This window comes from Haemaphysalis longicornis, unplaced genomic scaffold (genome assembly GCF_048455015.1).
Source record: "Haemaphysalis longicornis isolate Haplotype H1 unplaced genomic scaffold, Haemaphysalis longicornis Haplotype H1 scaffold_2, whole genome shotgun sequence".
In the NCBI taxonomy this organism is placed as follows: Eukaryota; Metazoa; Arthropoda; class Arachnida; order Ixodida; family Ixodidae; genus Haemaphysalis; species Haemaphysalis longicornis.
The window spans coordinates 31,142,052-31,159,548 of NW_027526295.1; the positions used below are offsets into that span (position 1 = coordinate 31,142,052).

Consider the following 17,497-nt stretch of genomic DNA (forward strand, 5'->3'; position numbering starts at 1 on the left):
ACAGGGACAAAAGTTGCCGCTAGGGTCGCCGCTGTCAGCGCGGGGGCATTTCATGCCCGCGCCACCCGCGCGCAAGCATTCTGCCGAAGCTGGTACCCGTTCGAGGCAGTTGTTGATAGCTCATAAAATATTCTGCTATCATTCATATTTAGCTTGACGTACAATGTGGTTGCTGCACTCGCGTGTGAAAAGGTTTTCTTCGCTTACCTTTGCATGATATCAACGCTTTGATGGAGCCAGTCGTGCCGTAGCAGTTATGAATTTACGTGTTGTTGCAGCAGTTCTTTCATCTCGTGCAAGGCAGCGTAAAATTGTGCTTTGTTTAATTAAGCGAAGGTTATCTAGTTGGGCTTGCGACTCTGGCGAAGCCTCAGATATAGAAATTCGCAAATATGATACGCGCAGTGAGCCCCCGCGGCGACGCCGATCGCGCTATGCAATCCGACCGTCTACGCCGCCGATGATCGCCGCGGCTGCGGTACCGAAGCTAAAGCTATAAATTTCGTGTGTTGAGTTTGTTACAGTTGACCTCATTCCTGTGCGCTCATTACATGAGCTTCAGCAAAGCTTCAAAGTGCGAGCGATGAAGCTTTCGTCGCATTAATACATGCCCATCTCTAGGATTCTAACGAAGTTTAAGTTGGAGTTCGCAGCTACCTTGTGTTCGTTTTCATGGAACTTCAACAGGGTAATAAAACTTGCTGTTGGGATAGTTGGTTCATTCAACATAGTAACGTTACATAGGCACAGAACGAGGAAAAGTGCGTCTCGCGCAATATTGTGCCGCCACTGAAGGTCATTCGGGAAGGTCCAATTTCCGAATGAGTTGCTTTCCCAGAAATGTCCCACCCTCCGAACCAAATCCAACTACCACTTCGATGTTGCATGCTTCAGTTTAACAGGGCGTTTTGCTATGATCGACTATACTCGCAAGGCATAGCTATGAAGATACTTGACCGGGGATACTTGACCTACTGAAATGAAGCAGTGTTTCAAAGTCTTTTAAAAAAAAGCACACCTGTTTATGAGCATGATGCTGCTGCTCCACCACTGATTTATTCAGCTGACTACTTCACATTGGTCAAAATACACTACATGTTGTCAAGCTAACGAGTCTGCCACGAAGGGAATATTTCAATACATATCGTCATGTCCTCAATGATGATGGAGTGTTCCTAAAACAATACGGTTTATAGCAGAAAACATTTAGTAGAAAAAGCATAAACAACAGACAGGGCAGCGATGTCACGTACTCAAGGGCAACTTAAAGTTCTGAAAGGAAGGAGCGAACTTGTGTTCCGCAATAAGCTAGAAAGCATAAGCGTCGAAGAAACATTCACCAAAGTGACTTGCACACACGAGTGTTAGCGAATTGAATGCCTCAAAGTTTGCTATGCATTCTTTTGTGTGGAAATGCTTTTCTTTCGAGAAACATTTGTACGGACCGAGAACATTGTTAATGAGATAGGAAGTCTGGGTTCGTGACGACAAGGCTACATCTTTTACTTATTAAACAAAACTGCCGAGCGTTGCTTACGACAGAAAAAGTAAATTAGCGCTCAGCTCGTAACACAAGATCAGACAGCAGGGTGCATTCATGCACTAGTAACATCAGGCGACGACAAACGACGTCTCTTTGTTGCTGGATGGACCCTCGTTGAACGGGATCGCGGCTTCGGCTTGCTCAAATACGCCGGCAGCCCGTCGAAGCGCCTTGGAACGGCGTCGGGCCGCAGCTTGGGTTTCTCACGTCGCAAAGAGACGACGTCTCCTTTCACCAAAAAAGTGTCGTTCCAAACAACGTCCGCAGTGTTAAAATGTTTTTCGCAGACACGGACATGCTGCGAGTCAAAAGAAAAGCCGCCGGCTTCCTGTCGCGGTATTGCACGTTTCCAATCGCGCTTATCGGCGTCACATGGCAAGCAAAACAACGAGACCTTTTCGCTCGTACCTCTGTAGCTGGAGCGGCATCCCGGTACGCAACAAGTCTTGGGCATTTCCGCCCAGTGTCCTCGCACAATATCACCAAAGGCGTTACATCAACTGGTAACTTAAAACTCAGAAAACAACACGCCGATGCTACCGGATTCCGCGGGAGTGCAGCCTCGCCGACGCAGCGCGCTGGTTTCGTCTGTTCCCCACTCTGCACTCAGCGCCGCCCCGCGGCGGCTTCGGCGACATAGCAAACTGCTCCCATAGCGTTACGGCGGAGTTTCGTGACCAGAAAAGCATTGAAGGACTCTGGCTCTAGTGACCCATTAGATAAATACTGGTGTGAAATTTGAACTCGGACCTCAAGTACGTTACGCAACCACTGCGCTAACCCGATACCCCGATGAAGATAGAAAGAAAATTTAGCCTTGTGCGTGGCACGGGACCGTTGAACGTGATGGCACGTGAGCAGAATATGTTCCCGCGGAGGAGAGCTCAGAGTGCAGCATAGCTTCCACGTGAAATGCGGCGAGCCTGCTTGTCGGAGTACAGGCATCAAAAGAAAAAATATGGGAAAGGCGATGAAGAGGTGCAAATGCAATGTAGCAGTAAAAAAGTATTATAGTAGGCAGGTTTTCACCCTCAAAACACGTAAAAACACTGAATTTAACGCGGAACTCTTTTCCAACGCCAATTGTGGTGGTGACATTGAAAAATGATGTGTTCGTTTCGTGCAGCGCCCTGGCCGAGGCGATGGTAACAGGATGTGTCATACGTTGTCAGCATGAGTGCATCCTGTGTATTATAGGCCGTGTTGTTTCGCATCTATTTTTCGCGTAAGCATAGTACGTAGCGTATTTGCTTTATATTTGTTTTTTCGGTAGCATAAAAACTTGCGGAGAGGGGCGAAACGTTAAGGGAACGCGTCGTATTACTTGATACCTTAACACCGCAGTGTTCTAAATTCAATCACAGAGGCAAGTTGGATGTTCTAGGAACGGGTCCTTCAATGACATAGCGGAAGCGTTTGAGAGCAGACGACCACCTGGTGAGAAGCGCCATCCTTCTGTGAAAGGGCTTCTCAGGCGGCCACCCTGCCCCGGCACGTTGAGAACAAAAGTTATCAACTACACTCTGCAGTTCTTCCTCCCGCTGTGGAGCCGGCATTTCAAACAAAATGAGCCACTTATCTTGCGCGTTTTCCTAAAATAAGAGCGGATTGCTTCCCATGTTCTGCGCATGTTCTGTTCTGTTGCCAGCCCATGTTCTGTCAGCCCATTGCCAGCCCATGTTCTGTTGCCAGCCAATTTATTCGGCGGAGTCAATACCGTCGTTGACTTGAGGGAGCGGTTTCGCATTCTCTTGACGGAATGCTACACCCCATGAACAGAAGGGCTGACTGCCACCTTTTTATTTTTTGTTAGTGGCATTCTACCAAATGGGTTGCACGGTTCTACTTACCGCATGTACGTGTACCTTTTCTATAACCGTTCACGATTCGGCAATCCAGAGGCTTTCACGCTGTTTATCTAAGGTTGAAGGCTGGGGCCCACGGAATGAACGCAGGATTTGGTAAGTGCAGCTTTCAGGCAGAGAGTTGCAATAACACGCTTAAGAAGCCGCACTTACGAAATCCTGCGTTCATTCTATGAGCACCGCTTTTACCAGGATCTAAAAAGGATAAAAACCTCATAATTACCTGATCAGGTTCTGTCTGCAGAACACATGGGAGTGCCTTTGCCGTGTTCCAAGTAATTAAAAGGAGAGAAAAAGGAGTTATGCACTTTTATTTTGCTTGTCCCGACGCAGCAGCGCCATGGAGGTCGAGGTGAAGGCCAACCACGACCCCGGTGCGGGCAAGGCCTCTCGCAAGAAGCGCTCCTCGAGGAAACCCCTTGCCTCTCGCCGAGCCATCGTAGCAACTGCGGCAGGAGCTAACGAAGATACCCCAGCAGTGGCCACACCACCACGCAGCGATCAAACGCCAGACTCCCAAGGAAGCAAGGTGGTGTCTTCAGAACATCCCAGAGATCGGGTTGACCATGGGCAAAAAAAAAAAAACTGTGCATATGGGGCGTTTAGTTGCGATGTTTCTCCTAAATTTAAGAGGGCGGTATTCATTTGTTTAGCCGCGTATGTGCGAAAACCGGCTTGTGCATTGCGAAAGCAATTCTTCGTCCAAGAGGTTTCCCCTAGCTTCACGCGAAGTTACACGAAGGCAAATGCCAGTTTTTGCTGGGGTGCACGCAGAGTTTCTGTACGCGTCTCGAAATAAATTGGCATTATTCCGGTGATTCTGTGAGCTGATCGGAAGGACGTATGCTGTTCTCATTCGAGACAGCTGTGGGGAGTGGCCGCAATGGTTTGCCACGAGAGCGCAGTTAATTCTATCTGGTTTGTTCAGCGCTGAGTTTAGGTGCATATGTTAGGCAGACAAAAACGACGCAATGGAGGGGACGCTGCTTTACAACGCGCGCGGAAGCGCCGTCACGTGACATTTTTCATATTTCGCGGATTTTCTTTATCAGTCAGAATAAATGAGTACGCAATTAGTTCGTCGCTGAAAATACCGCAGTTAGATGCACCTCGTGGGTGCCTACAAGCGCATCATTGACACTTCAATGATTGGTACAGTAATTATCGAGTTAGATAATTAATTACAAATATTTAGTGAAGTCTCATTAACGAAAAAATACTGCCCGCTTTTCAACAGTACTGCGAACATTATGCTCTAGGTTTTCTTCGAGTAACGCGATTGCTCTTTTTTTTAATCTTGGTGCATGATAGCTGGGACACCCTGTATAAGGAAGTCAGCTCCAAGTTCGGTCTTGCCTTTCTGCAAATGACTTGTGCGAACGCCCCACGAAACATGTGGAAGATGCAACCAAACTTATTCTGATATATTGGTATCAGACCGCATGCGAAATATTCGTACTATGCGAAACAAAAAAAAACCTGTGTCTGTTGGTATACGTTCCTTCTGTATGAGCGTCAAAATGTGAGAGGTCAAAAATGAGTAGCATAAGACTCTCCAGGACAGATGGAGGGGAAATTGTAGCCTGCTGCTAGGAACGGTGACCGTTTCTGTTTCATAATATCTGGCTGTAACGTGTTTCAAGCTGCAGGGAAAATATATTGTTGGTGAAGTCGTTCGGATCTTCGTCTGCCATAATATGTTTACGTATGTCACTGCTTTTAAAGATTCCATGGGGTTTCGTACCTCACCGCATTGTCGCCGCAGGTGCAGAAAATGGTTGGCGTGTGCGGTAGAGTGATATCTCCACAGAGCACATTGATGTATGTTGCTGTATTGCTTCGATATGAGATGTTGGACTTAGTAATGACAATTATAGTGCATATTTGTTGCATAAAATACAGATACAGTAAAAGAAGCGGTAGAAAAAGCTGCCTTAGACAGATTGGAGAGACTAGAGTTTCATTTTTGCTCGACAGCGGTGCCGCAACAAAGCTGACACAGTTATAATAAAGTTGTCTCCAAAAATAAATATCAGAAAGTTAACTGTGAAAACGTCCCAGGAGGCAAGGCAGGAGGCCGTTGTCAATAGAAACAGCAAATATATTATATTATCTACTGGGAACCGCCTTTCATGCAGCCATCTCGTCGCCTCGCCTGGTCGTCTTCGCCTTCTTCTTCATCGCCTATGCGTGAGCTAGGTGCCTGCGTCGTCTTCGTCGTCATTAAAAGTTCCAACATTCTTCCGCCCAACAACAGTTCGTGGGAGCGAGAAAAACGAAATCGGTGCTGGTACTATCAACAAACGTTAATGTTGCGCAAGTCCAGGGGAAAGATATAGGTCAGTCTGTCGTTCGTATCCAGCCGGTGTCTGCAATAATCTTTTTCTTCTTATCTTCGGTCTTCTCTTCCTGCGGGACTTCGCCTTTCTTCTGACTTTCGATCTGTGTTTCTTCATGATAACTACGTCAGGTGATGAGTCAAAAGCACAACATTTCTTGCAGTTCAAAGTGCACCCTGACTTAAGGTGTAGTTTCATTGATGTCTTGCCTTTGTACCCGATGCACCGGTTGAAACCATGAACCTTTACATCTTGTTCAGTGCAAACCTCCGCGGTTTCACGTTCTCCAGGTTTCTTTGATTTGCTAACACGTTTAGTCGCCTCCGTAATCAAAGATGTCATCATGCTGGTGGCAGCATGTTTGCCTGGCCTCTTTCTTGGAGGAGCGAAAGGGTGGTCTTTTGTAGGGTCCCTCAATCCGTTTTCAGGGTGTGCGGTTGTCGAGTGGTCAAAGTCTTTACGAGCAAGGTGTTCGAACAGTTCGTATCTTGCAGCGCTGCCATCGTGGAGTAGTAGCTGCTGAGTCAAAACATGGTCAGGCTTGCTTCGTGGTGGTTTCTCTCTACTCTCGTAAGTTGAAGTTGCCTCGACTTTTTCGTTTAGCCCATCGTCATGTAGTCGCACAGATGCCTCCTCATAAAGGTCCTTTCTCATAAAGTCTGCACAATAGCTTCTGGTGGCAGGGAAGATCTCAAGCCCTTCTTGCACTCAGGATCCGCCAGTGATGCCTTCCGAAGCTGGGCCGTGATCGTCATACACGATATCCTCTTCCGGTGCTGATACGGCCGACTTGGGTAGCTGCGAAACTTTATGACTTTCTTTGTTGTGGATAAGGCGAATTCGGTATCATGGTGTCTTGAGGTCTTAGCGAAGGGTGCAAAATGTCTGGCGTATCTCAAGCGCTGTCTCAGCCGAGTTGTCATTCATAAGGGCGCTTTTCGTTGGTATGGTGATGTAGCCAAGCTTGAAGGTTTTGCGGGTTGACAACACACTATCGGAATTCCCATCGAAGTCCTTGAAGTATGTTGGTTCTTGTGGGTTCCGGCCTCCTACCCATGTTCCTTTGTGTCGCTGGTAAGACAGTTCATATTTTGGTAGGTGTTGCCTTCTTTCTTTTTTTGCTAGATGTGGCTCCTTAGGGGTGCCTCCACTTCGTCCGTGAAGTCTTATTTCCAGTAAGGCGATAATTCTGTTCGCTTCTTTCACCAAATCTAGCGCGTCGTCGTGCTGGCCGTCAAGTTCGGCTCCACTAACCAGTGCTTCCAGCTCCTTATTGATTCTCTCAAGTCGGTCGGCGCTGCGCTGGAGCCTGGCTAATGAAACAGCGGCCTCGACATCTTTTGCTTCTTCAAGAGTGGGCGTCAATTCAGCGATAAGCTTCCGATTGAAATCAACAAGGCTTCTCCGTTGTCTCGACGCTTCCTCCTCGGTTCGGGGTGAGCAATGCTGTCGAAGAGTAGATTTCCGCTCCATGGCTCACCTCGTAGTGTCGCTAGACGTCCCGGGTTTCGGCACCATGTGGAAGAACGTCCAGGGAGGCAAGCGAGGGGGTCTTCGTCTGGGAAATGTAGATATATTCACAATATTGTACAAGGAACCGTTCAATGCACAGCCATCTTATCGCCTTTCGCCTCCTTCTTCATCGCCCATGGGTCTGTTGCGCGTGCTGCTTGAATCGTCTTCATCGTCATTAAAAGTTCCAACAGTAACAATAATGCGTTGTACTGCGTCACACGTAAAGCCCGTTATCTTTAATAGGTGTACAAAAATAAGATAACAGAAAGCCATGAAAAAAGGCTAACAGCAAATTTGCTGTACGAGACACGAATATACGTGGCACGCTTCGTACATGTGTATACACCAAGGTAAGCAAAATCAAACCCATTTAAAAATAAATATTTCTAAATAATAAGGGCGATCATGTTATCTTGCCAGGCCAAGAAAGTGCGGACTAGGTGCGGTTTTCTTCCTTGACGGCTTTCAATGTACATGGCGTGGCAATAGTGAACCTCAATGCGTCTTTGCAGGAGAAGCATTCCGGTGGCGGTGGTGGTGCTCCGCCCCTGCAACCTCCGCGCAACAAAGCCGCCTCGCTCATGCAGCAGCATCGTTCCGTGTGGCAGAATGAGTTTCAGAAACTTGAGGATGCTGAGGAGAAGCTCAAGAACGACATCGTAGACAAGCTCAGGTACGGGGACTTAAACGCCGCGTGTGGAAGGCATGTTGAATGAATCGAATAGAAAAAGAACGGCTATTTTGCTGAGGTTTACCACGATACGACAGATTAAACCACCTAATCTTTACAAGGTACATTAGAAGTTTTATGGAATGAAACTTTTATTATGGCTATCTCACTATTTTGATAGATCTGCGAGCTAATTGTTCGAGGATGCTATTGAGGTGATAGAAAGAGGACCTGAGGCAAAAAACACCACACTTGAACATCAAAAGCACAAACATGTCTTAGTCGAGGGTGTTGTGTTTACTTTTTGCGTTCCTTGGATTGTCCACACGCCAGCACAGAATGAAATCCGGCGTTATGAAACGCACATTTTTTACCTTTCTTTACCAGCGCGTGTCACTCGCATTAGCATGCTAGCGATAGGTTCGTAAAAGCATCGGTAAAAGCACCTCATTTGTGCATTAAGGCGTCCGTTATGCAACCATCTTATGGAATGGGCACAAAAACAAACTACAAAATAACCAGAGTAACCGCGACAGATACAGAGTAAACGCGCCGCCAAACGAATGCATACGAGTATGAATCATTGTAGGTCTCGTAGTTCTTGTTTACTTTTTTGCGCTTTCTAGTGAATTATATTTACTTCTATGTTGAAGACAGCCGTAAAACCAACACGTGGAAGGCAACCGTTGTGGCTTTCTTGATTTTGGCGTCTCTTTGCAGGTATATATCTTCGACGGGAATTTCGAGCGAAGATGAGGCCGGTCAATGCCTTGAAGACTGGATAGACTACGAGCTGGAGCGCACCAAGTTTCAGGACAGCGCTGACTCCAGAGTAGAGTGGTTTAGGTGAGCAGGTGGCGCCGTATATTTCTTTATTAAATATGGTAATATCAGTTGAACAACTTTGGCGACAGCAAAGTGGATGAATACAAAAGAGAAAAGCAAGACAGGATGGTGCTGACAGTCAGCGCCGTCCTATCTTTCTTTTATCGTGTATTCGTCTACTGGTCTGCTGCTCAAGTAATTGAACGGGTTAACCTATGCTTTTCGTAAGCAGGTTTGATCGTCTTCGTATCAGCCAAGTTATACTGAGGAGCAATTAGCAATTTGTATACATTTGTACGACAGCCGCATTTGGAAAACATACTAGCAGCCTTTGTAGAAGCTGCGGGAGATGTCTTCTGGAGAGAGCTAAAAAGCTGCCATATATAAACAGAATAGGAGTTTCACACATTGTACTCGGTTAAGAGTGCACAAGAATATAGTGCGTAAAAGTTGCAGTCTCGTTCCTTGAGTAGAGTGATAGTTCTTTGAGAAACGTCTTTCACGGATGCGTGTACAAGGTGCCCATATCAGTATTAAAAATGGAGGGTAACTCCTGCTGCTACCACATTCAAAACGGGCCCGAGGCTTTTAACAAGCGATATAAACATAACTCTCTTGTATTTATTTTTGCCTAGCAGCGCAGAAAAAGTTTTTTTAAGCTACGTTTCACGTGTTTTTATTTGTAACCGTTTTACTGAGCGAAACTGGCGTAACGGTGTCTCGCATTAGTTGTAGCAGTAATTCCACGCTTTTTTCAACAATGACATAACCTGCACGGTGCGGAGTAATATTATAGTGGCAATGTTCACTATCGTGGAAATAATTGTCCGCAATAGTAGCCCAATAAACCTTGATTGATTGATTGTAGGGTTTAACGCGCCGACGCAACGCAGGCGATGAGGCGCGCCGTAGTGGAGGGCTCCGGATTAATTTTGACCACCTGGGGATCTTTATCGTGCGCCGAAATCTCTTACACACGGGCACTTTCGCTTTTTGCCTCCATCAGAAAAGGCCCAATAAACCTAGTGGCCACTAAGGTATGCAGTTAGCAATTAGCAACAATCAACGCCATATATGTAAGCAGGTGTTGGGAGGATAAGAAACTTGGTGATAACCCGAAGTGAGTACCCGAAGAGAGGCGCTTTTTTTTTCTCTTTCATCCTGCAGGAAACCAGTGGATCATCTGCAGAGCGTGCATTAAACACAAGCGCATGGCTGAAACAAAGCGATAAAGTTGCACTTATTATGGTGTAATGTACATCATAACATTTGCAGTGCTGCCGCTAATGCCTCCTTGCAATAAATGTCGTGCCCATGTTATGCGTGCATTTTTTCGGCACCAAGAGCATCTCTCATGTTCCTACTCGAGCAGCCAAATTTCCGGCAGGGCAATTAAACCGAGTTATCTACAGCTCATTTGGCAAAAGAAAACAGGGGAAATATTGTCTTGAGTTGTTTTCTGGCCTCTCTGCCTATAGTTTTTGTTGTTTGATACAGACTCAGACAAGCACACGAGTGGAAGGCGTCTCGTGTATTCATTGCAATTTTTGTTCTGTTTACTTCAAACCAATGTGCTGTTTGAGCTCTATCCAATTCAACGGATCAAGGTGGCGCCAGCTGCGTGCCAATGTGGCCGGGAGAGTTTAAATATTTATTGAAAGGGGGAATAGGTCGGTTTGAGAACCTGATCTTGAGCCTGGTACACTTGTCACTGGGCTGAGGGTGCTGGGGCAAGAAGAGAAAGGGATGAATATGAAAGGTATGAGAAATGACAGTGAAATCGACAAATGAACTATGTACGAGCACGAAAACCAATAAATAGCTCACATACGACGGGGCGATGAATCGCATTATTGGGGTACTTTTCAGCGCATAATTATCGACCCTATAAAAAAATAGTGGAGGCATTATTCCGGAGTCTGTTAAATTTTGTTGCAGCCCAGAGCCGAGAATCCTGAGAGGAGTCACTAAGCAATATAAGGAGGGCTTTAACGCCTAAGCTTTGTTTTCTGTTGTCAACCCATGTGCCAAAAATCTTTTGTTTGGACAGAGGGCGAACGCCCAAGCGTACTAATGCTGCCTCAAGGTTGTTTCGATCACTAAATTAACACCTATAATACGTACCAGCCGCGAATGCTCAAATACACACTTTTTGGGCGCTACGCAGCCATTATAGGAGAATTCGAGAGTCGAGTTTGTGAAATATAAAAGGCGGCTCTTTACCTTTCAGTTAGACGCTGTGGCAAATACTTGTGCCATTCGCCTTTTCTAAGATGGTTTTCGCAGAATGGGATAAAGCGGTGCTTGTAAACATGCATGGGCCGGCGTACAGATTTGCATTGCAATCATCCTAAGTAAAATTTTCCCAAAAATAGGTGCATGCAAGATCTACGAAAAGCATATAAGCCTGTCACCGAATCAAATGTGGCCGTTAGGCTCTCCTTGTCATGTGCCCCGCGTCAGTCGCAGATCTCTGCAAATTTCATCCGTGAACTAAGATGAAGGCGCAACGCGGCAGTAAGGGCAGTGGACCGCGTTGTGTGGACCTAAATACTTGATATTCTGTAGTTATTTCGGCTTTTGCTAAACGACAAACGAAGGTATATGGCGGTGCACATAAATCCGTGAAATCGATATTTATCCACTACGTGAAATATTACGTCACAAAGTGAAACGAGTATACAGACGACTGATCAGTGATTGAGAGCCACATGGCTCCAAGTCAGATGCTAGGAGGTGCCGCACTTAAGAGCAGATGTGGAAAGTAGGCACAGCGTGGCCGCGGCCTGCAGTTTATTCACCTCATCGCCTGGACGAACAAAACCTTAATCGCGCTGTTAGGTGTTCGGTAAGTGCCGCTAGAAGTAGACATTATAACTACATGTAACTATAACGCACACAGGAGGACATTCGATGACAATAATAAACTGAAAGAAGGCTTCAGCTTTCGGTGGTTGGCAGCCTGCTTGACGATGCTGGAAGCTGACGTGTGCGGATTTTTCAAAATGTAGATTCAACAAGTTTTCATGGCAGCAATTCCAGACGGGCCGAGTTTGTCACAGTTTCAGCGAAAGTCGGTCCAACCGAGGTGATTCAATGCCTGTGCTTCTGCGTTACTGCACCGAAGTCAAACTCGGGCCCGTGCCTCAAGACCATAGCGACAGCTTTCAACTATATTGCTATTGGCGCTTTGCCGCTACGTTTAACCGATGTCCGAATAAGAGCCAAACAGAGGCAAAATAGGGCGTTACCAGAAGGCTTGGATTGCGCGCTATTCCTTTTCTTGAGGGACAGGACGGAGTTTGCCATCGGTGGTCTTCTTTTGCTTACGCTTCGTTAGAGATAAACGCTTATAGAAGCTCCACCATTTTCACAGCTGACAATTTGTGGCGCCAGAAAGTGTAGTGCGCAGAAATGTACGGGCCTCTGACAAGCATTACTAGGCTTCTGACGTCCCTTGTTTATAAAATTATTTGATTCTGCCGCAAGTGGATTGTGTCCGCGGAATTTTAATCTACCAATACAGTCAACTTGGCGTAACACACAAGGTTGCGTTTAGTAAATGCCCTTAGCGTAATCAGCGCCAAGCGTTGTCGCCGTGGCGCTGAGCGTGGTCCGTTCACGCCCAGCAGGTGGCCGTTTCGCCCACCACCAGGCGCATCCTGGCCTGCCGCCTGGGCTTTATGGACGACGACGACGAGGAGCAGGGAGGCGACCGGAAGGCAGACGGCGAAGGCTCGGAAGGCGCGCAGCCGTCGGTGCAGAGTGACGCCCAGATGATATCCGAGCTGCGGGAGGCCCAGCGGGAGACGCGCCAGCTCACCAGCGTGCTAGAGGTCCAATTCAGGGAAGCCGACGCCCAGGTGGCCAGGGCGTTCGAGGAGTCGCCGCTCAGCAACAGCAGGTCGGTGCAGTCGCCCGTGGCAGGTTCAAACTGAACAAACAAAAGAAAACTGAACGAGGAACGCACTTGCAATGTTACTGCGAAACAAAAAGTTCTCATCTAGCTCAAATGCAGACGTACCTAAATAACGTTACCAACGATTGTGACTAATTTTCACAGTTAAATTGTCGGATGCCGGCGTTCAAACTTGGTACGAGGGCCTATTCTGTGCGGTAACCCTTCAGAGGCAACTATCAGAGAGAGAGAGAGAGAGAGAGAGAGAGAGAGAGAAGACTTTGAAAAGGCAGAGAGTTTCGCCCGCGCTTCAGCGACAGATATTCATGGTTAATCTTAAGTGAGGATGTAACCTTTTCCTGTGCGGGAACTGCTTCATTTTGACGCTAGACCCTCCCCTTAACTCGTAGATTGGTTCCGTTATTTGAACAAACGCATTCACTTTATAATTTGGACATTCCAGTGTGAGAATTCCTAGTAGCGAAACACTACAAACATTATGACAAACAATCACTATGCAGCCATATCAGCTGCACAAAGATTAAACCATCATCTAGTATCGCTACCTGAGATGTACTATTTGAGGTCAGTTTAGGACTCCACGAGATGACTAAAACGTGCTCAACAGTAGTCTTAGGCGACGATGGAAATTTCAGCATGTGTGTGGTGCAAGCCTGTGACTGGTATTAATATTTCTCTTTGTCAATGTCTGTAACAAGCACCATGACTCCAAACTAAGCTCGGCTCCAGACCCAAGGTAGATATCAGGGTAAATGGGGTCGACTGCTTTCTTTCATTACACCCTTTTCAATATCTAAAAATGATGAACTTCAATCTTGTTCCTTGAATGATAGTTTTGTATTTGATAGCTCATTGCAAATCAAGTTGGGGGTAAGCTCAGAATGAACGCGTGGGTCCCAAGCAAGTCGAAATAATACGGTCCGTATGGCTGCCGGTATCGGAAGGGCTGTCCTACCTATCCAGCTGACATTACAGCTGGAAGTGTTCCAGTGATCCTGGACTACCTAGCATTGTTCTGAAGCAATACTACCTTCCCTGCCGCAAGCAGACTTATCAATATCTTCCAGGTAGCCCTAGTAAAAAAAGAAATTGGCATTGGCTGCAAATGGACCGAACCGTGGAAATCTTGGCTAGTTGGATACTGTTAATAATGAAAAGAGCGCACAAACTGGACAGGACGAGGACGCTTTATTGATTATTTACGCCTACAGTAATGCCAGGGGGGCACGTAAAGCAGGCACGGAAAGCAGTCACCGAAGCAGGCCTGGAAAGTTAAGAAAACTTGGCACAATAAGTGATACAGGCATGGGGTAACGTGTTTTAGGCTGAATGCGTTCCGTGGAGTTCTTAGTCCTTAAAATGTGTAATTCATGCTCTGTCCCCTATTCCGCAGTGCTTAGTAGATGTAAAAGTTGGCACCAAAGAACTGGCCGACGCGAGATGTCTTGCTTGACATCGTTGGGGGCCAACGTTCACATTATGGGTGCATTCCTGCTTTTTAGGTTCACCTTTTCTCGCAACGTTGAGGAAGACTTTGCGTCATCCTGGTCAGGCGACGAGAGGCTACGCCGGCCTCTCCTCGCGGAGCTGAAGCAAATCGACCACAAGTTCGAGAGCAAGATCAAAGACATTGATAAGGCCCACAAACTGGAGTGAGTACAGTGAAAAACACACGTACTTTAACCACCGATGTATATTGTTTGCGACACATCGATCCACACCTTTCACGCTCTTCTTTGCGGAGGTGATTCAAAAAGCATCAGTTCTAAACTGGCATACATTTGTGCTCAGTTATAAGTCAAGCGCCTGCCGATAAAATTTCAAAATACCCTGAGGTACTTTGAAGTCGTGGTGTGCTGCACATATATAAAGAGTGTGATGGCGTGCCCTAGCTGTACTAATTTCTTATTTCTGTTTTATTTTATTTATTTACACAATACTGCTCACAGCCCTTGTTGATTATTACAAGAGTATGTATTTACATTGAAAGTTACAGGAAAGATGAGCAACTTGTGGAGGTAGAACGCTCAGTATGCATAATCAAAACAATACGAGTACAAAAAAGTAAACATAACAGTACAACAGTACAGTACAGTAACAGTACAGTAAACAGTACAAATACCAGGATACATGCAAGCATCACATTACACAGACATCTAGTTGTTCAGGCAATTACATACAATTACAGGCAATTACATACACCGATTACATACAAGGTAAGTACCAACACCATCTATAAAGGTCAACAACCTAGCACACCTTTTTCAGCAAGTTGCAGAAATTTTTAAATTGTTGGCTATTGAGTGATAACAGGGCCAAGTGCATTCCATTCGCGAATGCTGCGCGAAAAAAAGAGTAGCTAAAAGTGTTGTTCGTAAATTAATGATTTTCTGGTTCCAAAGAACGCCGTTGCCTTGCCGGTCTAGCGTCGCAGGAGGTCAAGGAAGAATCAAGGATTATTCTCAATAATTTGTGGAGTACCTGTTATAGACACCAGTCGACGAAGCTGTCCGCGGCTTGAAAGAGTTGGTAAATCTTCTCGACGTAATAGTTCAATTCGCGAGTCAGTGCGTCCGTATCTGTTGTAGATAAAGCACACTGCTTTGCGCTGAAGTCCCTCCAGAGTTGTAATGCTAGACGCGGTGTGAGGGAACCAGACCACAGTTACGTATTCCCAGAGAGGCTGTATGAATGTATCGTATACCAGAGGCTTGGTTCCGTGGGTTGAAACATAAAGTGCCCTCTTGATAAAAATAAGTTGTTTAATGCTTTCTTTGCGACGTGAGGGATATGATCAGACCATCCAAGATCGGAAGGTATCGTTAGGCATTCAATTTTTAATTCAATTTTCAATTTTTATTCAGGGATGTATACATACTTACATATGGGTTGTAATACAGACGGAGGTCCCAAGGCCGAACCCGTACGCGGGACCTCCGATGACGATACACAGAGAAAGAGGCATAGATATTTTCTGGTGGTTTACATTTTGAATAGCAACATTGTTGAAACAGTACGAGGAATTTATTTTGAAGCTTTCTTAGTAATGAACATGTACACATCGAAATAGAGCGATTTTTGGCCAAAAACGATTTATCGCTCGATTTGTGTATTGCAGTGAATAGGGCAATATTTAGCCAAAAACGATTTATCACCAGATTTGTGTATTGCAGTTACTTTAGCTGTTTTCCAGTCACATGGAAGGCAAGAATCCTTGATTGATTTGGAATGTATCAGACACAAGTATCCACTAACTGATTCGGCGTACCGTTATAGAAAACCATTTGGAATACCATCCGGACTGCAGCTTCTCCTTTCGCTGACGCTCAGGAAGAGAGAAAGTGCTACCGCTGCTCACACGGTAGAGGCGTATGGTAGCCTCACATACTGTACCTTAAAATGCATACTTTGATGGCAGCGTTATCGATAGTGAAGACTGAGTGAAAATAAGCACTGAAATAGGCTGCCCTACCTTTGTCCTCTAGACCATCTGATGAAACCATTGAATTCTTCAATGGATTGTTATATTGCCAAAATTTATACAGTGATGTCATGACCGAATGTAGCGTATATTTGAGAAATGTTACTCGAGGTATAAACTTTATTGTTGAGCGATTTAGTCGGCGCGTTTATTTGGGAACAGCAGCCTGGAGCAGTTAGGTGTTTACTGGATTTTTTAAGGCGTTTAGGTTTACGGTCAACATAGATTATTTCACACGTAATCCAACGGTTGCACTTCTTTTTTGTTTTGCGCACAGGGAAAACAAATGTTTTCGTACAATGCGCAACATTACACGTATTTCAAGCAAACATCGTCAAAGGAGACACAAACTAAAATTCAGAGTACTCGTGCGCAAGGTATGTCATTATAGCAGCATCGTTAGCTCTCTGGAACGCGGGTAGTTGTTTTACTGGGTATGTACATAATGAGTATGCACGTACGTACATTGTGAGTTGTACGGGTATGAGGACAGTTAAAGAATCGAGCAGTAAGAATGATAGCCTGAATGACGTCAATGTCACCCAATGCAGTTTTGTGCAGGATGCGACAGGTCAGCACTTGGTAATTCCCTTGTAATTTTTTAAAGAAACCAGTTAAGGAACAGTTTAAATCATGTAGGTCTTGCAATCCTTCGAAGCGAACAGGCTCCTTAAGGATCAGGGGCATTTCTGGGAAGAAATATGTCTGGAGGGAAAGGTAAATATTTGTTGTAAAATATTCTCAAATGACAATGTTTCCTTTCTCAGAAATGACATGCAGCCCATTTTGTGTGGCAGAGGCTGCTCAAGGATGTAATACACACGGCAATAAAGATGTTAGTAATTTTACCCCAAACTTCAAACAATTCATCTGGATATGAGAGACACAAAACCAAGAAGCTGCGTCTCACTACGCGCTTTACCGCCCATTCTTATGTCGCCACCGAAACTTGTTCATGCATTTAGCGGCTGCCCACCAAACCACAGCAAAAAAATGAGTGCGGGTTTGTAATGGTGTCTCATGCCTTGTTTTGCCGTACTATTGTATGTTAACATCGAGTTACCACAGTAACATTGCGAAAGTGCGGATGTGCTGTGCGAAATTGGAATATTATGAATTTTTCTTTTTTTTTGTAAAAACCGCCTATTTCATCGCACCAAAACGAGAAAGGGGTATAAAAAGCTTGTTTTTTGCAAAAAGATCAATAATGTAATTTATTGTCATCATTGCTTCCCGAGCAGTTGATACTTGGGATAATTGAAGTACCGTTCCAACTTAACTAAGAAAAAGAAAATTTCCATCAGCACAAGTGTCAAAGGGGGCTTTTTTATGCAGAATAC

At 45.5% G+C, this 17,497-nt stretch overlaps 1 protein-coding gene across 1 annotated transcript in view; it reads left to right on the top strand.

Moving 5' to 3' along the window:
• The window catches only part of LOC144168815 (uncharacterized), a 93,000-nt gene that overhangs the window by 26,987 nt on the left and 48,516 nt on the right, over positions 1–17,497 (top strand). Inside the window, exons 2-6 of the mRNA XM_077697803.1 lie at positions 3,742–3,937; positions 7,775–7,935; positions 8,653–8,778; positions 12,413–12,661; positions 14,179–14,328. Coding sequence (XP_077553929.1) covers positions 3,749–3,937; positions 7,775–7,935; positions 8,653–8,778; positions 12,413–12,661; positions 14,179–14,328 — 875 coding nt within the window. The 5' untranslated portion in view covers positions 3,742–3,748. The remainder of the gene's footprint in view (positions 1–3,741; positions 3,938–7,774; positions 7,936–8,652; positions 8,779–12,412; positions 12,662–14,178; positions 14,329–17,497) is intronic.